Genomic DNA, 17,512 nt, shown 5'->3' with positions numbered 1-17,512 from the left:
TGGGGGGTTGTCTGGACATGGGTTGGGTTGGTTTGATTTGTTTTGTGTAGCCTCAAAGCCTCTTTCTTGGCTTGTAAAGTATGGAGGTTATTCATAAAGGAGCATCTTTCCCCCTAACTACCATAGCCTGGGGAGACCATTTATTTTTAAAACAAATGTTTTATTTTAGGATAATGTTAGATTTATAGCAAAGATAGCACAGAGACTTCCTGTAGACCTGTATCCAGCTTCCCCCCATTACTGTGGCATATTTGTCACAACCAAGGAACCAACATTAACTGAGCTCCACACTTCATTCAGATTTCACTAGCTTTTCCCTAATGCCCTTTTCCTGTTCCAGGATCCGATCCAGGATACTAATTACATTTAGTTGCCATGTCTCCGTAGGCTCCTCTGGGCTATGACAGTTTCCCAGACGTCCATTGCTTTTGATGATCTTGACAGTTTTGAGGAGTCTTGGCCAAATAATTTGATAGAATGTACCTCAAATTGAATTCATCTGATTTTTTTCTCATGCTTAGACTGGAGTTGTGGGATTTTGAGAGGAAGATTATGAAGGTCATTCTCACATTATATGAAAGCTACATACCATCAACATAACATCATTGGTTAAAAAATTTGTATTTTTTGAAGTATATTTTTATTATTGATTTCAGAAAGGAAGGGAGAGGGGGAGAGAGAGATAGAAACATCAATGATGGGAGAGAATCATTGATCGGCTGCCTCCTGCACGCCCCACACTGGGGGTCAAGTCCTCAACCTGGGCATGTGCCTTGACCGAGAATCAAACTGTGACCTCCTGGTTCATAGGTCAACGCTCAACCACTGAGCCACGCCAGGCAGGGGGTTACCTTCATCTTAATCTATTCGAGGCAGTGTTAGCCAGGCTTTTCCCCTATAAAGTTACCCTTTTCCCTCTGCTCTACTCTGAGAAAGTGAATTACTAAGTGCAGGCCACATTCAAGGGGATGTTGGGAGTTAAACTCCTTGAGAGGAGACCATCTAGGCATTTTTGGTTCACTAAATTATAACCAGTCATCTCTGCATAAAAAAAAAAAAGTGCCTTGCCACCTTATCTCTCTGGTTTCTTTCTTCATTCACTGAACGTTTATAGATGATGAGCTCCTGAACTAGAAAGGTTTTTCAGGGCAGTGAGGATTTTAGGGCTGCATTTTCTGACCTCCTCAACCTGTGTCTAATGTGACATGCATCTGATGTGGTCCCCTGCCCAGAACAGGATACCTCACCACTGAAATGAGGTACAGGGAAGCTCCAGGGAATAGGAACCCCAGGAGATCACAACTCTGAATATTTAGGATTTCCGGGTAGGTAAGGTTTTATTTCTTCAAGTACCCAAAATATTTTTTAATATTTTGACCATTTTATATTATAGTCCTGCCCTGTTATATAATTTAACATTTTCTTAATGTGTGTGATAACATGATATTATTCCAATTTATAAGTTTTATACAGCTTGTTATTCCTTCACTAAAGGTCTAGATTGTAGGACAAGTTGAGTTTTGATCTGCTTTTATTGTGCATTGAAGCTTCTCTCGGTCAGCTGTCATTTCTTGCTGCTGTCAGTTTGCCTGTCTCCAGCAGTTTGCTTTTTCATTTGCTGTTTATAACCATCTATGAGTTTAGAATCCAGACAGCCAAACTTGAGTTAGTCAATAGAGTGTGAATTCCTTCACTAAAGGTCTAGATTGTAGGACAAGTTGAGTTTTGATCTGCTTTTATTGTGCATTGAAGCTTTTCTCGGTCAGCTGTCATTTCTTGCTGCTATCAGTTTACCAGTCTCCAGCAGTTTGCTTTCTTGTTTGCTGTTTATAAACCATCTATGAGTTTAGAATCCAGACAACCAAACTTGAGTTAGTCAATAGAGTGTGTGATCTTGGAGATTTAAGTAGGTCTCCGGCATAGGAGCAGCTGCCTGGGAGTTTTATTTTGCATGCTTGCTGGCTTCCCCCTGTCGGGGAGTGTTGAGCTTGGCTGAGTTCTATTACTATCACTTAAAACAGGCTGGTTGATGGTAAACTGCTTTTCATAGTGTGCCCTAAACACATTGTGAATGACTAGGGACCTACGATTCAAATTTATAAGAAGAAAATAATATAGATTGTGAGCCTTTGTAACGAAGATTTAATGTTTACTGAGAGTTTAAAATACATAGACATAAAGAATGATTCTTTTAAAAATGGTCCCCTAAGTCAGCGGTCGCCAAACTTTCGGACCTCACGGACCACCAGTGGTCCACGGACCACCGGTTGGCAACCGCTGCCCTAAGTACCTATATGCATATTATATTCACAGCTTTTGAAAAATTACCAAAATGGCGGCGTAATATTTTCATTAAAAATGTATGTAAGAAAGCAGCCAAAGGTAGCATATATAATTTAAGATGCTTCAATATTTAGTTTAATTAAAACTAAGAAAACCCTATACATAGTGTTTAATCCCACAGAATCTATATATATAAAAGCCTAAGCGACCAAACGACCAAACAGGTCAACTGGTAGCTATGACACACACTGAACACCAGGGGGCAGATGCTCAACACAGGAGCTGCCCCCTGGTGGTCAGTGCGCTCCCACAGTGGGAGCGCTGCTCAGCAAGATTACTGAGCAGCGGCAGTGGTGGTGGTGGCGGTGGCAGGCGCAGCGGGGCCGGGATGAGCGGGAGCGGTGCCCAGCCTGGGCTCAGGCTTCTCCCTGGCCGCCTGCCGCTTCAGGCACTACTGCATCCCTGGGGGATGTCGGACTGCCAGTTTCTAAACCAGCAGTCCGACATCACCCCAGGGGTCCCGGATTGCGAGAGGGCACAGGCCAGGCTGAGATGCACAAATCTGTGCACCGGGCCTCTAGTATATAATATAAGATGCTTGGATATTTATTTTAATATTCTTTATTGGCAAAGTAGGAAATCCTATACATTGTGTTTGAATTACAGGTGTCACTTGCTCTGCGTGAACTTGTGTTGGAGTGCACATGGCTAATCAGTGCGTGTTTATGGAGTTAACACCAGAGGGAGATTAAAGCACCAGAATCCCTCAGACCAGGGCATAGAGGAATAAAGTGGAAACTGATTAGAGCAGTCATACTATTAAGGATGAAAGATTCCTTTTAATGATTCACTGAATTCCTGTAGTAACCTGTTTCCTGAGGGTATGCTGTGTGCTGAGGCAGTAAGGCATCTAGGGCCAGGCAATGGTGCAGCCACCGCTGTGTAATGGAGACACGGATTCCTGTAGAAAATTATCATCGGGGAGTGGTTTTAGAGAAAGCAAAACAGGTTAATTAGCAGAGTAGCTAGAAGAATAGTGGTGTGGGTTCATTCAGGACCAGACTGAATGCTTTACATGGCTCTCTGTAATTTGAGAAGGTGGAAAGAAAAGCAACATGGACTTTTAAGAATCCAGTTGGTTAAATTCTTATATTCAGTAATGATTTTCACTTCTTGGTGGATTCATATTGGGCCCAAGTTGTTAGAATAGACCAACTATGGCAATGCAAAGCCTGGTAATCTGATACCTAGTTTTCTCATCTTGTCATTGAAGCCTCTGATTTTGATAAATATGTTTTAAAATGCAGACATCAAATTTATGTCTGTCCATTTAACATTGGTGATGTGGTTGGCATCATTTCATTGCCTTTTTGTGAACTTGTAAGTTATTCTTAATAGCATCATAATATTTCTGTCTTGATGACAGGCAATAATTCTGGATTTGTTTCTGTCTGCTTTCTTTAGTTTTATGTTCCATGGTCTCTATTACAGGTTATTTTCAATTTTACTTTGTACTTATAAGCAATGCCATTATCAACTTTAAGTTATTTACTGTTGTAATGTTTGTTTTTATTATAAAAGTAATACATATTTTTAAATAGCATTCAGAAAATGTTTTTAAATAGCACTTGGAAAATATGAAAAAGGTATAAAGAGAAAATATTATTAATACCCTTAACTACAGGTTATCCCCAAAAAAACATATACACACTTTAACAGCTGATAGCTCAATTTTGAAAATGAACTGTATTTTAATAAACACTGCCTTTATAATTATTCAAAGTGTGTGTATACATTTTTAAGGACACCCTATATATAACCACTTCTTATTTTTATATATTTGCTTCTACTTTTTAAAAATATCTTATTTTTTGATTTTAGAGACAGAGAGAGAAACATGAATTTGTTGTTCCACTTATTTATGCATACATGCCCTGGCCAGCGATCGAACCCGATGCCTCTGATTTTGATAAATATGTTTTAAAATGCAGACATCAAATTTATGGGGACAGCGCTCTAACCAACCGAGTTACCCAGCAAGGGCCTGCTTCTACTTCTTATTCACATTTTAACATTATTGGAATACTATTGAACTGTGCTCTGTTTTTAAAATTAACAGTAGATTATAAGCATTTCTTCTTAGGTGGTACAAATTTTTGAAATATATATATAGATATAGATATAGATATAGATATAGATATAGATATATGCTATTTTAATTGGCTAAAAAATGTTTTGTCCTGTGAATGTTAAAATTTGTGAAATCATTTCTGTATTGTTGGCCGGGTTTATTGCTAATTTTCACTATTAAAAGCCGTTCACTGGAAATCTTCGTAGATAATTTTTTTTTCTGTAGTTTAGATCATTTCTTTTGGATAATAGTTGAAGAAATTGACTTAGTGGATCAAACAGTAGAAACATTTTCTTCTTTTATTGACCTCCACCGAAAATAAATGTCATCGGATAATGAGTGCTAACTCATTCTTTTTTCTTTTTTTCCTCAGCTCACTACCCTGGGAAATCTTACACCTTCGAGCACCGTGTTTTTCTGCTGTGATATGCAGGAAAGGTTCCGACCAGCCATCAAGTATTTTGGGGATATTATTAGTGTGGGACAAAGATTGGTACGTTTGCTTATTTTTTCCAATTTACTAAAGCATGATATACATTCATATATATATATATGCGTGTTACTAATTATCTTTGCGGGGGTTTTTTGTTTGTGTGTGTGGTTTCCTTCCAGTTGCAAGGGGCCCGGATTTTAGGAATTCCAGTTATTGTAACAGAGCAGTACCCCAAAGGTCTTGGAAGCACTGTTCAAGAAATCGACTTAACGGGTGTGAAACTGGTGCTTCCAAAGACCAAGTTTTCCATGGTGTTACCAGAGGTGGAAGCGGCGTTAGCAGAGATTCCTGGAGTCAGGAGCGTTGTGTTATTTGGAGTAGAAGTAAGTACCTTTTGTGATGTTGTGGACATAATCTCATTTGTAGAAAACTTGATTCCGGAATGCATTTTTGTATATAGAATACCATGTAGGTGGTAATCCTGATGAAAAATAGCCACCGTTTATTAAGTGTTGACTATTTGCATGGCAGTAATCTAAACACTTTATATGTTAATTCATTAAACTCTCATAGCAACCCTCTACGCTAAGTCCTCCCCATGTTATAGACGAGGAAACTAAAACACAGATGCTGTATAACATTAAGGGATGGAGCTGGATTGCAATCTAGGTTGATAAATTCTTGGGCTTTTACTTTTAACCACTACTTTTGGAACACAGTTTTACTAAAGGCATTACTTTTGTGTTGTAGGATTTCACCTTGGGTCATAATTTTGCTCTAGAAAAACCTTAGAAGTCATGTAGTTCATGGTCATTCACATTTCAAACCATGTACATACCTTTTTAAAGGAAAAAAAATACTCATGGATTCCTAATGCTGATTAAAATGATTTTTTGTTTGATTTGTTTTTCTTGGACATGTGCAAATAGAATATAAGTGTTTACTTACAGCTTTTCAACAACTATTGAACTAGATTTAAAATTACTTTAAAAACAATGAAATCCAAAAACTATTAATTTAATGTACTTATGATGTTTTGAGAGTAGGATTATACTACTAAAAACTTATAGTAGTAGGGTTTTTTTGTTTGTTTTGTTTTGTTTTAAAATATATTTTATTGATTTTTTTTACAGAGAGGAAGGGAGAGAGATAGAGAGTTAGAAACATCAATGAGAGAGAAACATTGATCAGCCGCCTCCTGCACATCTCCTACTGGGGATGTGCCCGCAACCAAGGTACATGCCCTTGACCGGAATCGAACCTGGGACCTTTCAGTCCGCAGGCCGACGCTCTATCCACTGAGCCAAACCGGTTTCGGCTAGTAGTAGGTTTTAACAGTAGAAAGATGTAGTCTCAGGTTTCGATGTACTTTTAAATATCTTAAGACAATATAGAGGAAGCCTTTTTGTATAAATGTCACACCAAATGCTGTTGCTGACTTTTGCACTTTTTTCTGCTCGTTCATCATTATTAGACCTCGTGCCTAATGAAGATGATCTTTGAGCAGTCCTCCAGTGCTAATTGCAGTGAGCTGAGCTGTCAGTTGATAATTCTCCAAAATTCTCTTGTCGTATAAGAGAATGTTGGCATCATGGCATTATTGGGATCTGCTTTCATTCATTGTATAATCCAGTTATTGTTGGAGCATGTTTTTACTTTATGTTTTCCGCTAACCATTTGTTACAAGTTAGTACTTGGAAAGATGGAACCTGTATAATACATGTGCTGGGACACTGGGTATTTTTTGCCTGTGTCACGAGTTATTTTTAACCTGGCCTACCTTTACTCCTGGGCGCCTTGTAACAACTCAGTTTTCCCATTACTTTCTCAGTCTGCGGTACTGCAGACTCATTCTTTGTATTAGGCACTTGGTGTGAATTCAGAAATAGACCCAATTGTGAGTGGCATCAAAACTGGGTGGTAGCATCAGCTGTTGGAAGGTCATCCAGGTGACAGAGAGGAAAACCTTTTAACAAATCCTCACAGAGCTCTAAGAATATGGTCAAGGATCCCAGTATCAGGAACGCTGAAGTAATCCAGTTCCTGACGTTAGAAAGGGGAAACTAAACCAGAGATGCTGTTTATGCTCAAGGTTACCTAGCAGGTTAGAGGCAAAACTAGGTTATGACAAGGTCATTAGACCTGCGTGGTTGCACATTTGCAAAATACTTTACATTTATCGCGTTATTACATATGATTTCTTACTTTCCTTCCAGACTCACGTGTGCATCCAACAAACAGCCCTGGAGCTCGTCGGCCGAGGTATTGAGGTTCATATCGTGGCTGACGCCACCTCATCGAGAAGCATGATGGACAGGATGTTTGCTCTCGAGGTAATTGTCTTGCGGTTAAATAAGTCATTTACCAAGTTTTCCAAATAAGTTTGAAGAGCATTGAATATTTGACAGCAATGCAGGATTTACCTCTTCAATTTAAGCTTGGTCAGACAGCATCAGACGCATTGGTTTCCAGAGACCTTTGAGATCTCACCACCATATCCTATTTTATCTCCGCTGTCTCCTTAGATCTAGATTACTAGTGACGCCAAGAGCTCCTTGATGTCTTTTGTCATAACTTTGCCAGAGATTTATGCATGAACTAGGAGAAATTCCAGTAAGCTGAGCCTGAACGATTTAGAGATTTGCAAATTAAAAACAGCTCACCTAGGTTTAACTCAACCAAGATCTAGCCAAACCGAGGGCATGATGGGCCTAAGCCTGGTTCAGCCTCCTGTGAGGTTTCCTCAGACTTGAATTTCTGGGACTAGGAGGTATGTGTCACGGACTGTGCATGCCACTCACATGCAGTGTATCGTGGTTCTCTGACTAGAGTGTCAAGATGTGCATCATAGTCCTTTGAAATATTCACTCCATATTGTGAAGATTCATTCTGTGTGTGTGTGTGTGTGTGTGTGTGTGTGTGTGTGTGTTTAATTCTAATCCTATAATGATTTTAGAGTAATGTACATGTAGATTGAATTGCAGAGTTCTTTAACTGATGGCCTATGAACCACTTTCTCTGAAGGATGGCTGTCATCTTTTTAGCCTGCAGTGTTTCCTGGGATGGTGAGGTAGGGAAAATGAGGAAGAATCAGGGGTGGGAAGGAGAAGAGTCAGTGGGGAGGGCTGGTGCAGAGCAGGTGGGGAGCAGCATTTGTTTAAGGCATCCCTTCTCTATTTTATTCCTGCCACAGTGAGTCCTATTTTGGGATTATGGGTGGAAACAGTTTTATTAATTTTGTTTAAACATTTTTAAGTCCATTTGGACTATTGGGTTCTCTGGTACTTAGGTGCTAAGTGTTGCTTTTTCCCATCTCAGCAAAGATCTTTAAGCTGTTTTTACAACCATGAGTTAATCAACTTCCACATTTCAGATTTTAATAATGAGCTATCCCTTCCACGGTCAGATCTCACTGTCCCAGCAAGCAGCTCTGTTCCTCTGTGGATAATTTATCTTTCTGGTAGTGCTGAGGTCTAGAACTTGAAGTGTTTCCAAGGAAGTGAAAACTAAAAGCATACAAGGAACACAAATCTTCCTTGTTTATAAAGATAGTTCAAGGGCGTTTGTTCTGCAGTCATGTAAGTTTTTTAGACATGTCTTTATTATGGCATTTATTACAGAAGATTGTTATTGTTGGCAATTCTGTCTTCTCACAAGACTCAAAATAAAAACATAGCTTTTTGTCATCTGAACCTCATTCCTTGAGAGGTAGCCTGTAATCTCAGTGACTAGGGGTCCACACCGTGGAGGGTTAATATGGGTGTGAATGCAGGTTCTGGCATTTTGTAAATGTGTGTCCTTAGACCAGTTATCTAATATCTATGCCTCAGATTGCTCATTAGTGAAATGGAAATAATATTCACTACATGGGAGGATTTGGGGAGGATTAAATAAGATAATGTATTGGTAGCACTTAATACCGTGTCTGACACTGTAATCACAAATGATAACTACTGCTTTTATTTTTATTGTTATTATTTGTTGTCTTCATGAGGTTAGTCTTATCAGAAATGTATGAGCATGTATTAGCTTTCAAGACCCAGAAGGGACTAGTCCTGAAAAGTTCTTAGGAGGGAAGGAAAGAATAGGGTCTAGGGTGGATTCGGAGAAGCATGAAGCAAACAGCACCGAGTTAAAGTGTTGGGGTTGAAAGGGAAAACAGAATCAGGTCAGACGGTGGTAGGGGAACCATGCCCCATTTCAGTTTCCTGCTCAGTCTGAATTTGCTATGGAACTGTTTTAGTTTGTCCCTAAATTATTGAGAGAAATGTTAAATTTTCTCTTTTATTTTATGACTCTGAAAGTTAAATAGCAATCTGCCAGCTCCCTTTCTTCTTGGTTCCTTTAGAAGACAACTACTGAAGATAATTCCTGAGACCACCCATATGGCCTGTCAAGGTCATGATGCTAATAAGGTTTATAGTTGCCATTACTGGACTTTCTGAGCCAGGGTCTGTGCTGTGAGCTTTACTCAACAAAACTCTTTGAGCATCTCCCATCTAGCAGGCATTGTTGCTTTCAACTAATAATTGTAGAGTAAGTGCAGAATAAAATAGAATAAAACACTCTCTTGAAGTTGATGTCCTAGTACTTCTGGGGAGTTGTTAGTGTTGCTTGGAAATTAAAGGATTTGCTTCCCACACCCCCCACACTCATCCTCTCTAAAGCCATCATGGTTTTGTGCTCTTGCATTTTTCGTTTGTGGGTCAGACTAATCATTCCTTTCCTTTGGCCTAGTTGGACTGAGACTGCAAGTGTAAGGGAAGCACATTGGAAACCTATTATCATGTACCCGTGTGTGGTCAAAACAGCTGGAGTTTTAATTGCCCTTTTAAAGCTGGGAAAGAAAGTGGGTTTGGGACCAGCACTGTGGGTGTCCTGTAGGTCAAGGTGGAAAGCAGGAGCCTGCCAGGCTCTGCAAAAGTTGCTGTGGTTCCCTCCCTGCTTTCAGGTTGGGGCTGGGCAGGTACCGTGCGAAGGTCCACCAGCCACACCTTCCCCTACACAGGTTCTTGCTTGATTACTTTTGAATCCAATCGATATTGGCCATATGTCAGTCTTGAAGCCAAGAAATATCGTATAGGTTTTAGTGTGTTTCTGTGCCTGGAGCCTCCCGGCCAACCCCACCACTGTGACCGACTCTCAGCACCTCTGAAGGCTGTTGAGGGGACCAGGCTCGGGTCAGCAGACCACTAGGGAAAGCTGCTTCTTCCTGGGTCATCAGATTTCTTCCTTGGGCCTGGGAACAGCTTTCTGTCCTTCCTGCCTCACTAAGGAACTAGGAAGATGAGTGGCAGCTCACTTTGGTTGGCATTTTGGATTTTCTAAAGCACCTTCACTGACATTGAATGTGTGTGATTCAGATTCAGGCTGAATATTGAAAGTCCGCTGATGCAACAGCGAGCAGTAAGACAGGCAGGACGGCCAGCGGGGGAGGGCACCAGCGGGGTTTGAGTGACTGGAGAGACAGCTGGGCTGCAGCTAGTCCTGTATTTGCTCCCTGCCCTTCTGTCTGAAGCAGGCACACAGTCCTTTGAGATTTCTACAGGTTGTGAGATGTTAGTGGACTGAAAAGCAAGGAGGGGAAATTCATTTCCAGAAGTGTTGGGAAAACTCCTCGGTCACTCACCTTCTGGTATTTATGCCACCATCAGGGGCACAAGCAGCCTGGCTTTGTGCTTCCTCTTTCCTCCATTCTTCCCGGCTGTCTTTGCGTGTCCTGAGAGTTCTGGTCCTCTGCTCCGCACGCCCTCTGTCCTGGCTGTCGAGGCCCAAGCCTGTTTTCTCAGAAGCAGGCTGTGGCTATACTTCCTTCTACATCTTTGGTAAAAAGCAGGAGTGTGCCAATGGGAAGGTAGGGCCTGTGGATCAATAGCCATCTGAAGGAGGATTTACTGTCACTCCACGGGGCTGTCTGGCTATTCAAGCGACTTCTTCCTCCCTTCCTTCCTTCCTTCCTTCCTTCCTTCCTTTCTTTCTTTCTTTCTTTCTTTCTTTCTTTCTTTATTACTAGAGGTCTGATGCACGAAATTCGTGCAAGGAGCTTGGTCCCCGCCACCTCTGCCTCAACCCCTGCCACCGCAGCTTCTTCCAGAAGAACTTCCAGTCTAATTAGCATATTACACTTTTATTATTATAGATTATTATTTTTAATCTTTATTGTTGAAAGTATTACATATGTCCCCTTTACGCCCCATTGACCTCTCCCAGCCTTCCCCCGCCCCCAGCCCAGGCCTTCATCACTCTACTGTCTGTGTTCCTGGATTATGAACATATGCATATTCATATATTCATAACAAGTTCGTTGGTTGATCTCTTCCCACCCCCCACCCTCTCCTGCCTTCCCTCTGAGGTTTGACAGTCTGTTCGGTGCTTCTGTGTCTTCAGATCTATTTTTGTTCATCGATTTATGTTCATTAGATCCCCAGGAGTCGCTCATATGTGGAATCTAATGAGCATCTCCTCCTTTCCAATGAGAGACTGACCTGGGCATTTCCCTCTGACTTGCCTAGGAATTTTTCTCACCACCTCATCTTCCATGGTTCTTACATCAGATGTTTCTGGGGATAACAGTTGGTTCATTGTTTTGCTGTTTGTTTGGGGTTTTTTTGTTTGCCTAGGGTTTCTGATAACAAATACATCCAAAAAATCAATCTCTACTCCAGAATTCTCTTCTCACCTCCCTTCTCCCTCCCCCCTTCTCCCCTGCCATTCCCAACACTTTCCCCTGTTTGCCTTCCTCCCTCCCTCTTTTCTCTTCCCCCCTTTCCACTCTCTCCCTCCTTCCCCTCCTTACATTTCTGTTCTTAGTTCTTTATCATGATTCCACTGGAGCAATTTGGCGAGGACTCTTTGACCTGTCAGTGAAATTATACAATCTTAACTTTTATGCTGTAGTTAATGTGTTTCCAACATGTTAACGATGGTGGCAGTGGTGATGGATCCATTTGTCATCCAGGGACACATTCCTTTTTTTTTTTTTTTTTAATGTTGTTGATTTCAGAGAGGAAGGGAGAGGGAGAGAGAGAGATCGAAACATCAGTGATGAAAGAGAATCATTGATCAGCTGCCTCCTGCATGCCCCACACTGGGGATCGAGCTCACAACCTGGGCATGTGCCCTTGACTGGAATTGAACCGGGACCCTTCAGTCCCCAGGCCGACACTCTATCCACTGAGCCAAACCAGCTAGGGCAAGGGGCACATTCTTAAAGGAAACCTGAGGCTCTTCCACCACCAGTCATTTCTTACTTAGTGGGAGGACACACATGCTATACGTCACATGTTTGTGGACAGAAAAGGTAAATGAGAACCATTGTTTCACAGCCATTAGCCTTGATTTCCCATCTATCCGTGGCACATATAAGCATAACATGGGCTGTTTTCTTTTACTTGTTTCTAGCCCATAGTACCAATATCGAGAATAATCACGGTGGGTTTGTGGTGTGGTTAGTTTGAAGTCTGTCCCCATCACTGACTTCGATAGTATAGCTAAGGACCATGGATTTAATAGAGAATACTAATTATTGTGTCCCAGCGTCCTTTTTGCTATTTTAACGTGGCGTTTATTCTCATGCTTCTGTCTTCATTTGTCTTTATCTTTCTTTTTAAAGCGTCTTGCTCGAACTGGGATCATAGTGACGACCAGCGAGGCGGTTCTGCTACAGCTGGTGGCGGATAAAGACCATCCGAAATTCAAGGAAGTCCAGAACCTGATTAAGGCGAGTGCCCCAGAGTCGGGTCTGCTTTCCAAAGTCTAGGACATGTGAAGGACTGGGTGCCACTCACCATCAGGGGGCAGGGCCGTAACCCCACAAGCTCTTGTCTCTACTAGAATTAAAATGTTAAGTCGAATATTGGCTCTTTTTTTGCGCCTCTTAGTAAAACTTAGTAAAAATGGTCTAACATTTGGGTACCAGCATTTAGTTACAAATGTCAAAGGCTTCAGGTGCTGCTTATCTTCTTTTTTTTTTTTTCTTAATGTGCTCTTATTTATTTAAAAAAAATTATAATATAGGTGCCTGTTTTGTCTATACTGTATACATTGATCATAACTCAAGAGTGCACACTCGTGAAGTTTTCTTATATTGTGCACTGCAGAGAAAAAGCTGTGTTGACAATAGTTTGACTTTTGTATTATTGTAACACATATGTTAAGACTTTAATGTGGACCCCGTGCTTTTACTTTACAGGTTGATTGAAATAGGATTCTTATATGAGATTTAAAAACAGGTCTCTGATTCATGTTACCCCCTCCCCTCATACTGCAGGCAGTTTACTGACTGAGTTGCATTCACCTAACCAGACGGAATTAGGTTGGGAAATTATATATCTTTCATGTGTATGCTAATTTTCTTATTCTGGTCACCATCACTAAGTCTCTGTTAATGTTCTCTTTTTTAATTGAGTCTTTTCCTAGCAAGACTCGTTGGGTCATTGTTTTAATTTTGTAAACAGATGGGATGATTTGCAATGTGATATAGTTACTGGAGGGCTGTTTTAAAATCTTTGAGGTATTACCTTAGCTGACTATCTTTACAAAAATATCGAATATACCTTCTAATATGCATAAGATTTAGCAAAAAGTTAAAGGCTGGATAAAATGTAGTTTTCAAATGTTCATATTTTTGTTTGGTATTTTCTCCACCTACCGTCCATTCATATAGGTACCAGTAACGATTTGGTAGTATTAATTTTGTAGTCATTGCTATCCTTCAATAAATTTATTTTCATTAAATACTTAGTAGAGGGTTTTAAAACTTTTTTTAAGTATTATGTGAAATATGGAACATTGCTGTCTTTTATATTAAAGTAATTAAAGAAAATGTATTATGTGAATGAAATTATTGTGTCCCCCAAAACACAGCTCTATGAGTACTATTCCAGGCATTCTAATATCTATTTAAAGGTACAATATATATATAAGGTATAAATGTTGCCATTTATAATCTTTCAACTCCTGAGAATTTTCAAAGAAGAAAAATCCTTTGCAGTCGGGGGTACAGAAATTTTGATGAAGGGCCTTCTTCCTGATTCAAGGGCAGTAGGAATGTTTGTTTGTTTTTTGTCAGTGGTAACAGACAACAACCTCACAGTTCTTCTTGTGGGTGTGTTTAAATTTTTTCTTGTCAGCAACCTTGTGTGTCAAAAAGAAGAATCAAAGATTTCTCCGCACTTTAAAGCAGTTTTTAATAAAGTTAACGTAGTGCTTTTCAAACTTTAATATGAATGCAGATCACTTGGGGGTCTGGTTAAAACGCTGACTCTGGCTCAGTAGGTCTGGGCCGAACCGGCTGCCACCACTGCTGCTCGGAGGGACCACACTGAGCAGCAACGATTTGACTAACAGCACCCGTTTCCCTTCACTGCTCCAGGCCCTTCATTTTTCATGAAATGCCGCCACAACGGAGCTTTTCAGAGCTGAAACCAGGTCTGTGGCCCTGCTTAGCTTCCTGTGGCCACCATGCCAAATTACCACAAACTTAGTGGCTTAAAACAACACACACTTCTTATCTTCAGTTCTGCAGGTTCAAAGACCGAAATGGGTCTCACTGGGCTGAAATCCATCTTTCCCAGTGGATTGTAAGCTCCTGGAAAGCAGGACCTGTGCATTGTCTACACTCATCCTGGAAACCTATTGTGAGAACCTAGTAAGTTCTAGATATTGTGCTATGTGGTTAGGATAAAAAGATGCTCAGAAACATGGTCTGGTACAAAACCTGGTACACCCTAACCTCCCAGTGAATGTGAATTGAATTAAAATTCAGGAATATCAATTCGGTATTAAAGTTCAGAGTCACATAATTGGGAATTCTGCCTTCTCCCTTCTTTCTTGCAGATTATGCAAAAGCAGGATGTCAAGGCCTTACTATTATAGGAAAACTGAATTGATTTTAATACATTAGACTTTGAATTTGGAAGTGTCTATAATTTTGTAGGATAACAAGATTCTATTAACTGATGTAAATAAAGAACTTGAAAACATAAGCAAAATGATAGTATGGTGTATGGAACAGCAAGGGGGTTAGGAGCCAGGATCAAGACACTTCATTTATTGAAATGCTAACACATCTGCAGACACTTAATCCAAAATTGAAAGTGATAACATATTCTAACCATGTTATATCCATTCAAATATCACATTTCTCTAACAAGGTGGGATATTTTCCCTCTTTAAAAGTTAATATTTGGGTAATGATGACTTTAGAGCTGGGTAGAACTTCAAAGATCATGATTTCAAAGGTCCATTGCAGCTGTAAAATTCTAACATGGTTTTATTTCACAGATTCGGCTAGTGAGGCCCAGAGAAGCTCCGTTTCTGAAATTGCACAGGTGGTTAAAGGCAGTTTGAGGAGAACAAGGTTACTTAACACATGGACTTGTACTTTCAGTAGCGGAAAGGGGTGGGGGTGGGGCAATAAAAAGGATACGTTTTACAATCTATAAAACAGTCCTCTGTTTTACATTAGCAAAGCTGATGGGATATTCCTAGTGCCGATGGCTTTACCTGTGCCACAATCTTCAATCTAGTCTTAACTTCTTTTCAGATGGTTTTCTAACTAATTCAGGAGAATGGCTGATAATACGAAAATTATCATTTTCATTGTCAAATAACTATATATCAGTATTCCCACATCGTTAATGCCTCTTCTACTTCATTGAGCATTATTGTCACTGTTTAACCTTGGTTAAAAAGAACTTAATAATCACCAGGCTACCATGAGATATATCAATTACTTAGGTGTGATTGAAATAGATTTTTAAAATAATTGCAATTGGCTTTTAGAATTCTTATTTCCATGTTGCTTTTATCTGTTAAGCCTGAACTGCAGACCTCTTACCAAGGAAGTTTATTTTTAGAAGAGAGACAAATCCAAAATGGTGGTCCAATAAAATAGCCTATGAATTGCTGTTGGGAGATTATAATCCTGATGTGCGTGCTTTTGGAAACAGAATTCTGAAATGGCCGTCAAGGTTCCCACTGTGGTGTACGCACACCTTCTCCCAGTTAGCGCTAACCTCGGTGCAGCTGTAGGGGGTTTGCTCAGGGAATCAGGGTCTTAAATCAGTTCACCTGTAGATGAGGTGAGAGCCTTTGTGGTCTTGAACCAATCAGAATTGCTGTTGGGAGATTATAATCCTGATGTGCGTGCTTTTGGAAACAGAATTCTGAAATGGCCGTCAAGGTTCCCACTGTGGTGTACGCACACCTTCTCCCAGTTAGCGCTAACCTCGGTGCAGCTGTAGGGGTTTTGCTCAGGGAATCAGGGTCTCAGATCAGTTCACCTGTAGATGAGGTGCGAGCCTTTGTGGTCTTGAGCCAATCTGGTGAGCTCTTAGAAGGGACTGGGCTCCTCCGGGCAAATGGGATTCAGGATGGGGGAGGGCGTCCAGGGAGAAGGCCTCACCATGGCTGAGGGGCGTCTAGGGCTGAGGATGGGGCGGCCAGCAAGGAAACAGGGATCCGGTTGCACAATCACAAGGAACTGAATTCAGCAACCAACCTGAGTGAGTTTGGAAGCAGATTCCCTCGGAGCCCCAGGTAAGAACGCAGTGCGGCTGACACCTTGTTTTCCTGCCTTCGGGGACCCTGAGCAGAGAAGGCCATGCTGTGCCAGGACCTCTGACCTCCAGAACCGTGAGCGAATGCATTTCTCTTGTTTTAAGCCACGAAGTTTATCCTTGTTACAACAGAGCAATAGGAAACTAATGTACTTGCTCTTTGGGGTTTTAACTTGCAGTCATGTTTATATGAAGAAAAGGGGGAAAGAGAGAAGTGGGATGCCATCAAGAGAGTAAAATACTAGTAAATCTATTTTAAATCCCAATTAGCTCCTATTAATTTGTTTTCAGGAAAGTGGGGTAGGCAGGGGAAATATATCCTGTAGTCCATTGTTAGTAGAGCTTTTTTTACTGTAAGGTTAGCTTTTTGTGTTTTTCATTGCAGAAAATAGTCAACTTGGAACACACCTGTCATTTCTTAATATAATTGTTAGCTGCACAGTGTATTTTACTTCTCAACTCTAAAAGTCACTTGGCTTTGGATTTGTTCATTGTTCTTGCAGCTGCTTCCTTGTTAAATTGTCCCTCCCCTTCAGACAGTAAATGCAAGAAATGAAAGGTGATGTGTCTTAGAACCTATAGTTAATACGCAAGTACTCATTGTTAACTTATATTGAATACATGCAGCTCTGAACTGGGTTTCTGGAAAATGCATATTGTGCTTTCAAAATGGACTGTTTGGCAGCCCCAGGTAAAAATGTGATGATTTATAAATTGTTGGAAATGTGGATTTTTCCCCCCAAGAAATTAAGACCCTAAAAAGACAACATGAAACACGAATGAAGAATGTGGGTGTAAGTTGTTAGCCACTACCCATATGTTGGTGCCTTTTGTTGTATTGTTTGTATGACAATAAGTAAGTGCTTTATTCTTTTGGACAATTTGGCAAAATTTAAATATGCTACATCCCAGGAAGTCAATATTGGATTTCAGCAATTCATTCCTGCAGGTAGACAGCATGTTTATATATAACACTGTGCGTGTGTGTGTGTGTGTGTGTGTGTGCGCGTGCCAGTGCCACATGCACATGTAAACATAGATTTCTTGTAAAAAAAAAAAGAAAGAAATTTAAATGGTTGGGGCCATTTAAAAAAAAGAAATGGC

The 17,512-nt window shown here is 40.5% G+C and overlaps 1 protein-coding gene across 1 annotated transcript; it reads left to right on the top strand.

The window, feature by feature from the left end:
• The first annotated feature begins 4,757 nt into the window (after nt 1-4,757).
• Nucleotides 4,758-13,466, top strand: ISOC1 (isochorismatase domain containing 1). The gene is made up of 4 exons (XM_014547331.1): nt 4,758-4,907; nt 5,027-5,230; nt 7,064-7,180; nt 12,460-13,466. Exons 1-4 carry the CDS (start codon nt 4,842-4,844, stop codon nt 12,604-12,606), a joined length of 534 nt encoding a protein of 177 aa, XP_014402817.1. The 5' UTR covers nt 4,758-4,841; the 3' UTR covers nt 12,607-13,466.
• The last annotated feature ends 4,046 nt before the right edge of the window (nt 13,467-17,512 follow it).

Source organism: Myotis brandtii, unplaced genomic scaffold, assembly GCF_000412655.1.
Source record: "Myotis brandtii unplaced genomic scaffold, ASM41265v1 scaffold470, whole genome shotgun sequence".
NCBI lineage: Eukaryota > Metazoa > Chordata > Mammalia > Chiroptera > Vespertilionidae > Myotis > Myotis brandtii.
The sequence above is the reverse complement of the archived record's forward strand: the minus strand, read 5'-3'. Positions and strand labels throughout refer to the sequence as shown.

Excerpts from the sequence above, each read along its gene's own strand:
- ISOC1 (XM_014547331.1), top strand. The coding sequence starts at position 4,842 with ATGCAGGAAAGGTTCCGACCAGCCATCAAGTATTTTGGGGATATTATT. Across the intron at positions 4,908-5,026 it reads TTAGTGTGGGACAAAGATTG|TTGCAAGGGGCCCGGATTTT; the intron begins GTACGTTTGCTT and ends GTTTCCTTCCAG. Across the intron at positions 7,181-12,459 it reads ACAGGATGTTTGCTCTCGAG|CGTCTTGCTCGAACTGGGAT; the intron begins GTAATTGTCTTG and ends TTCTTTTTAAAG.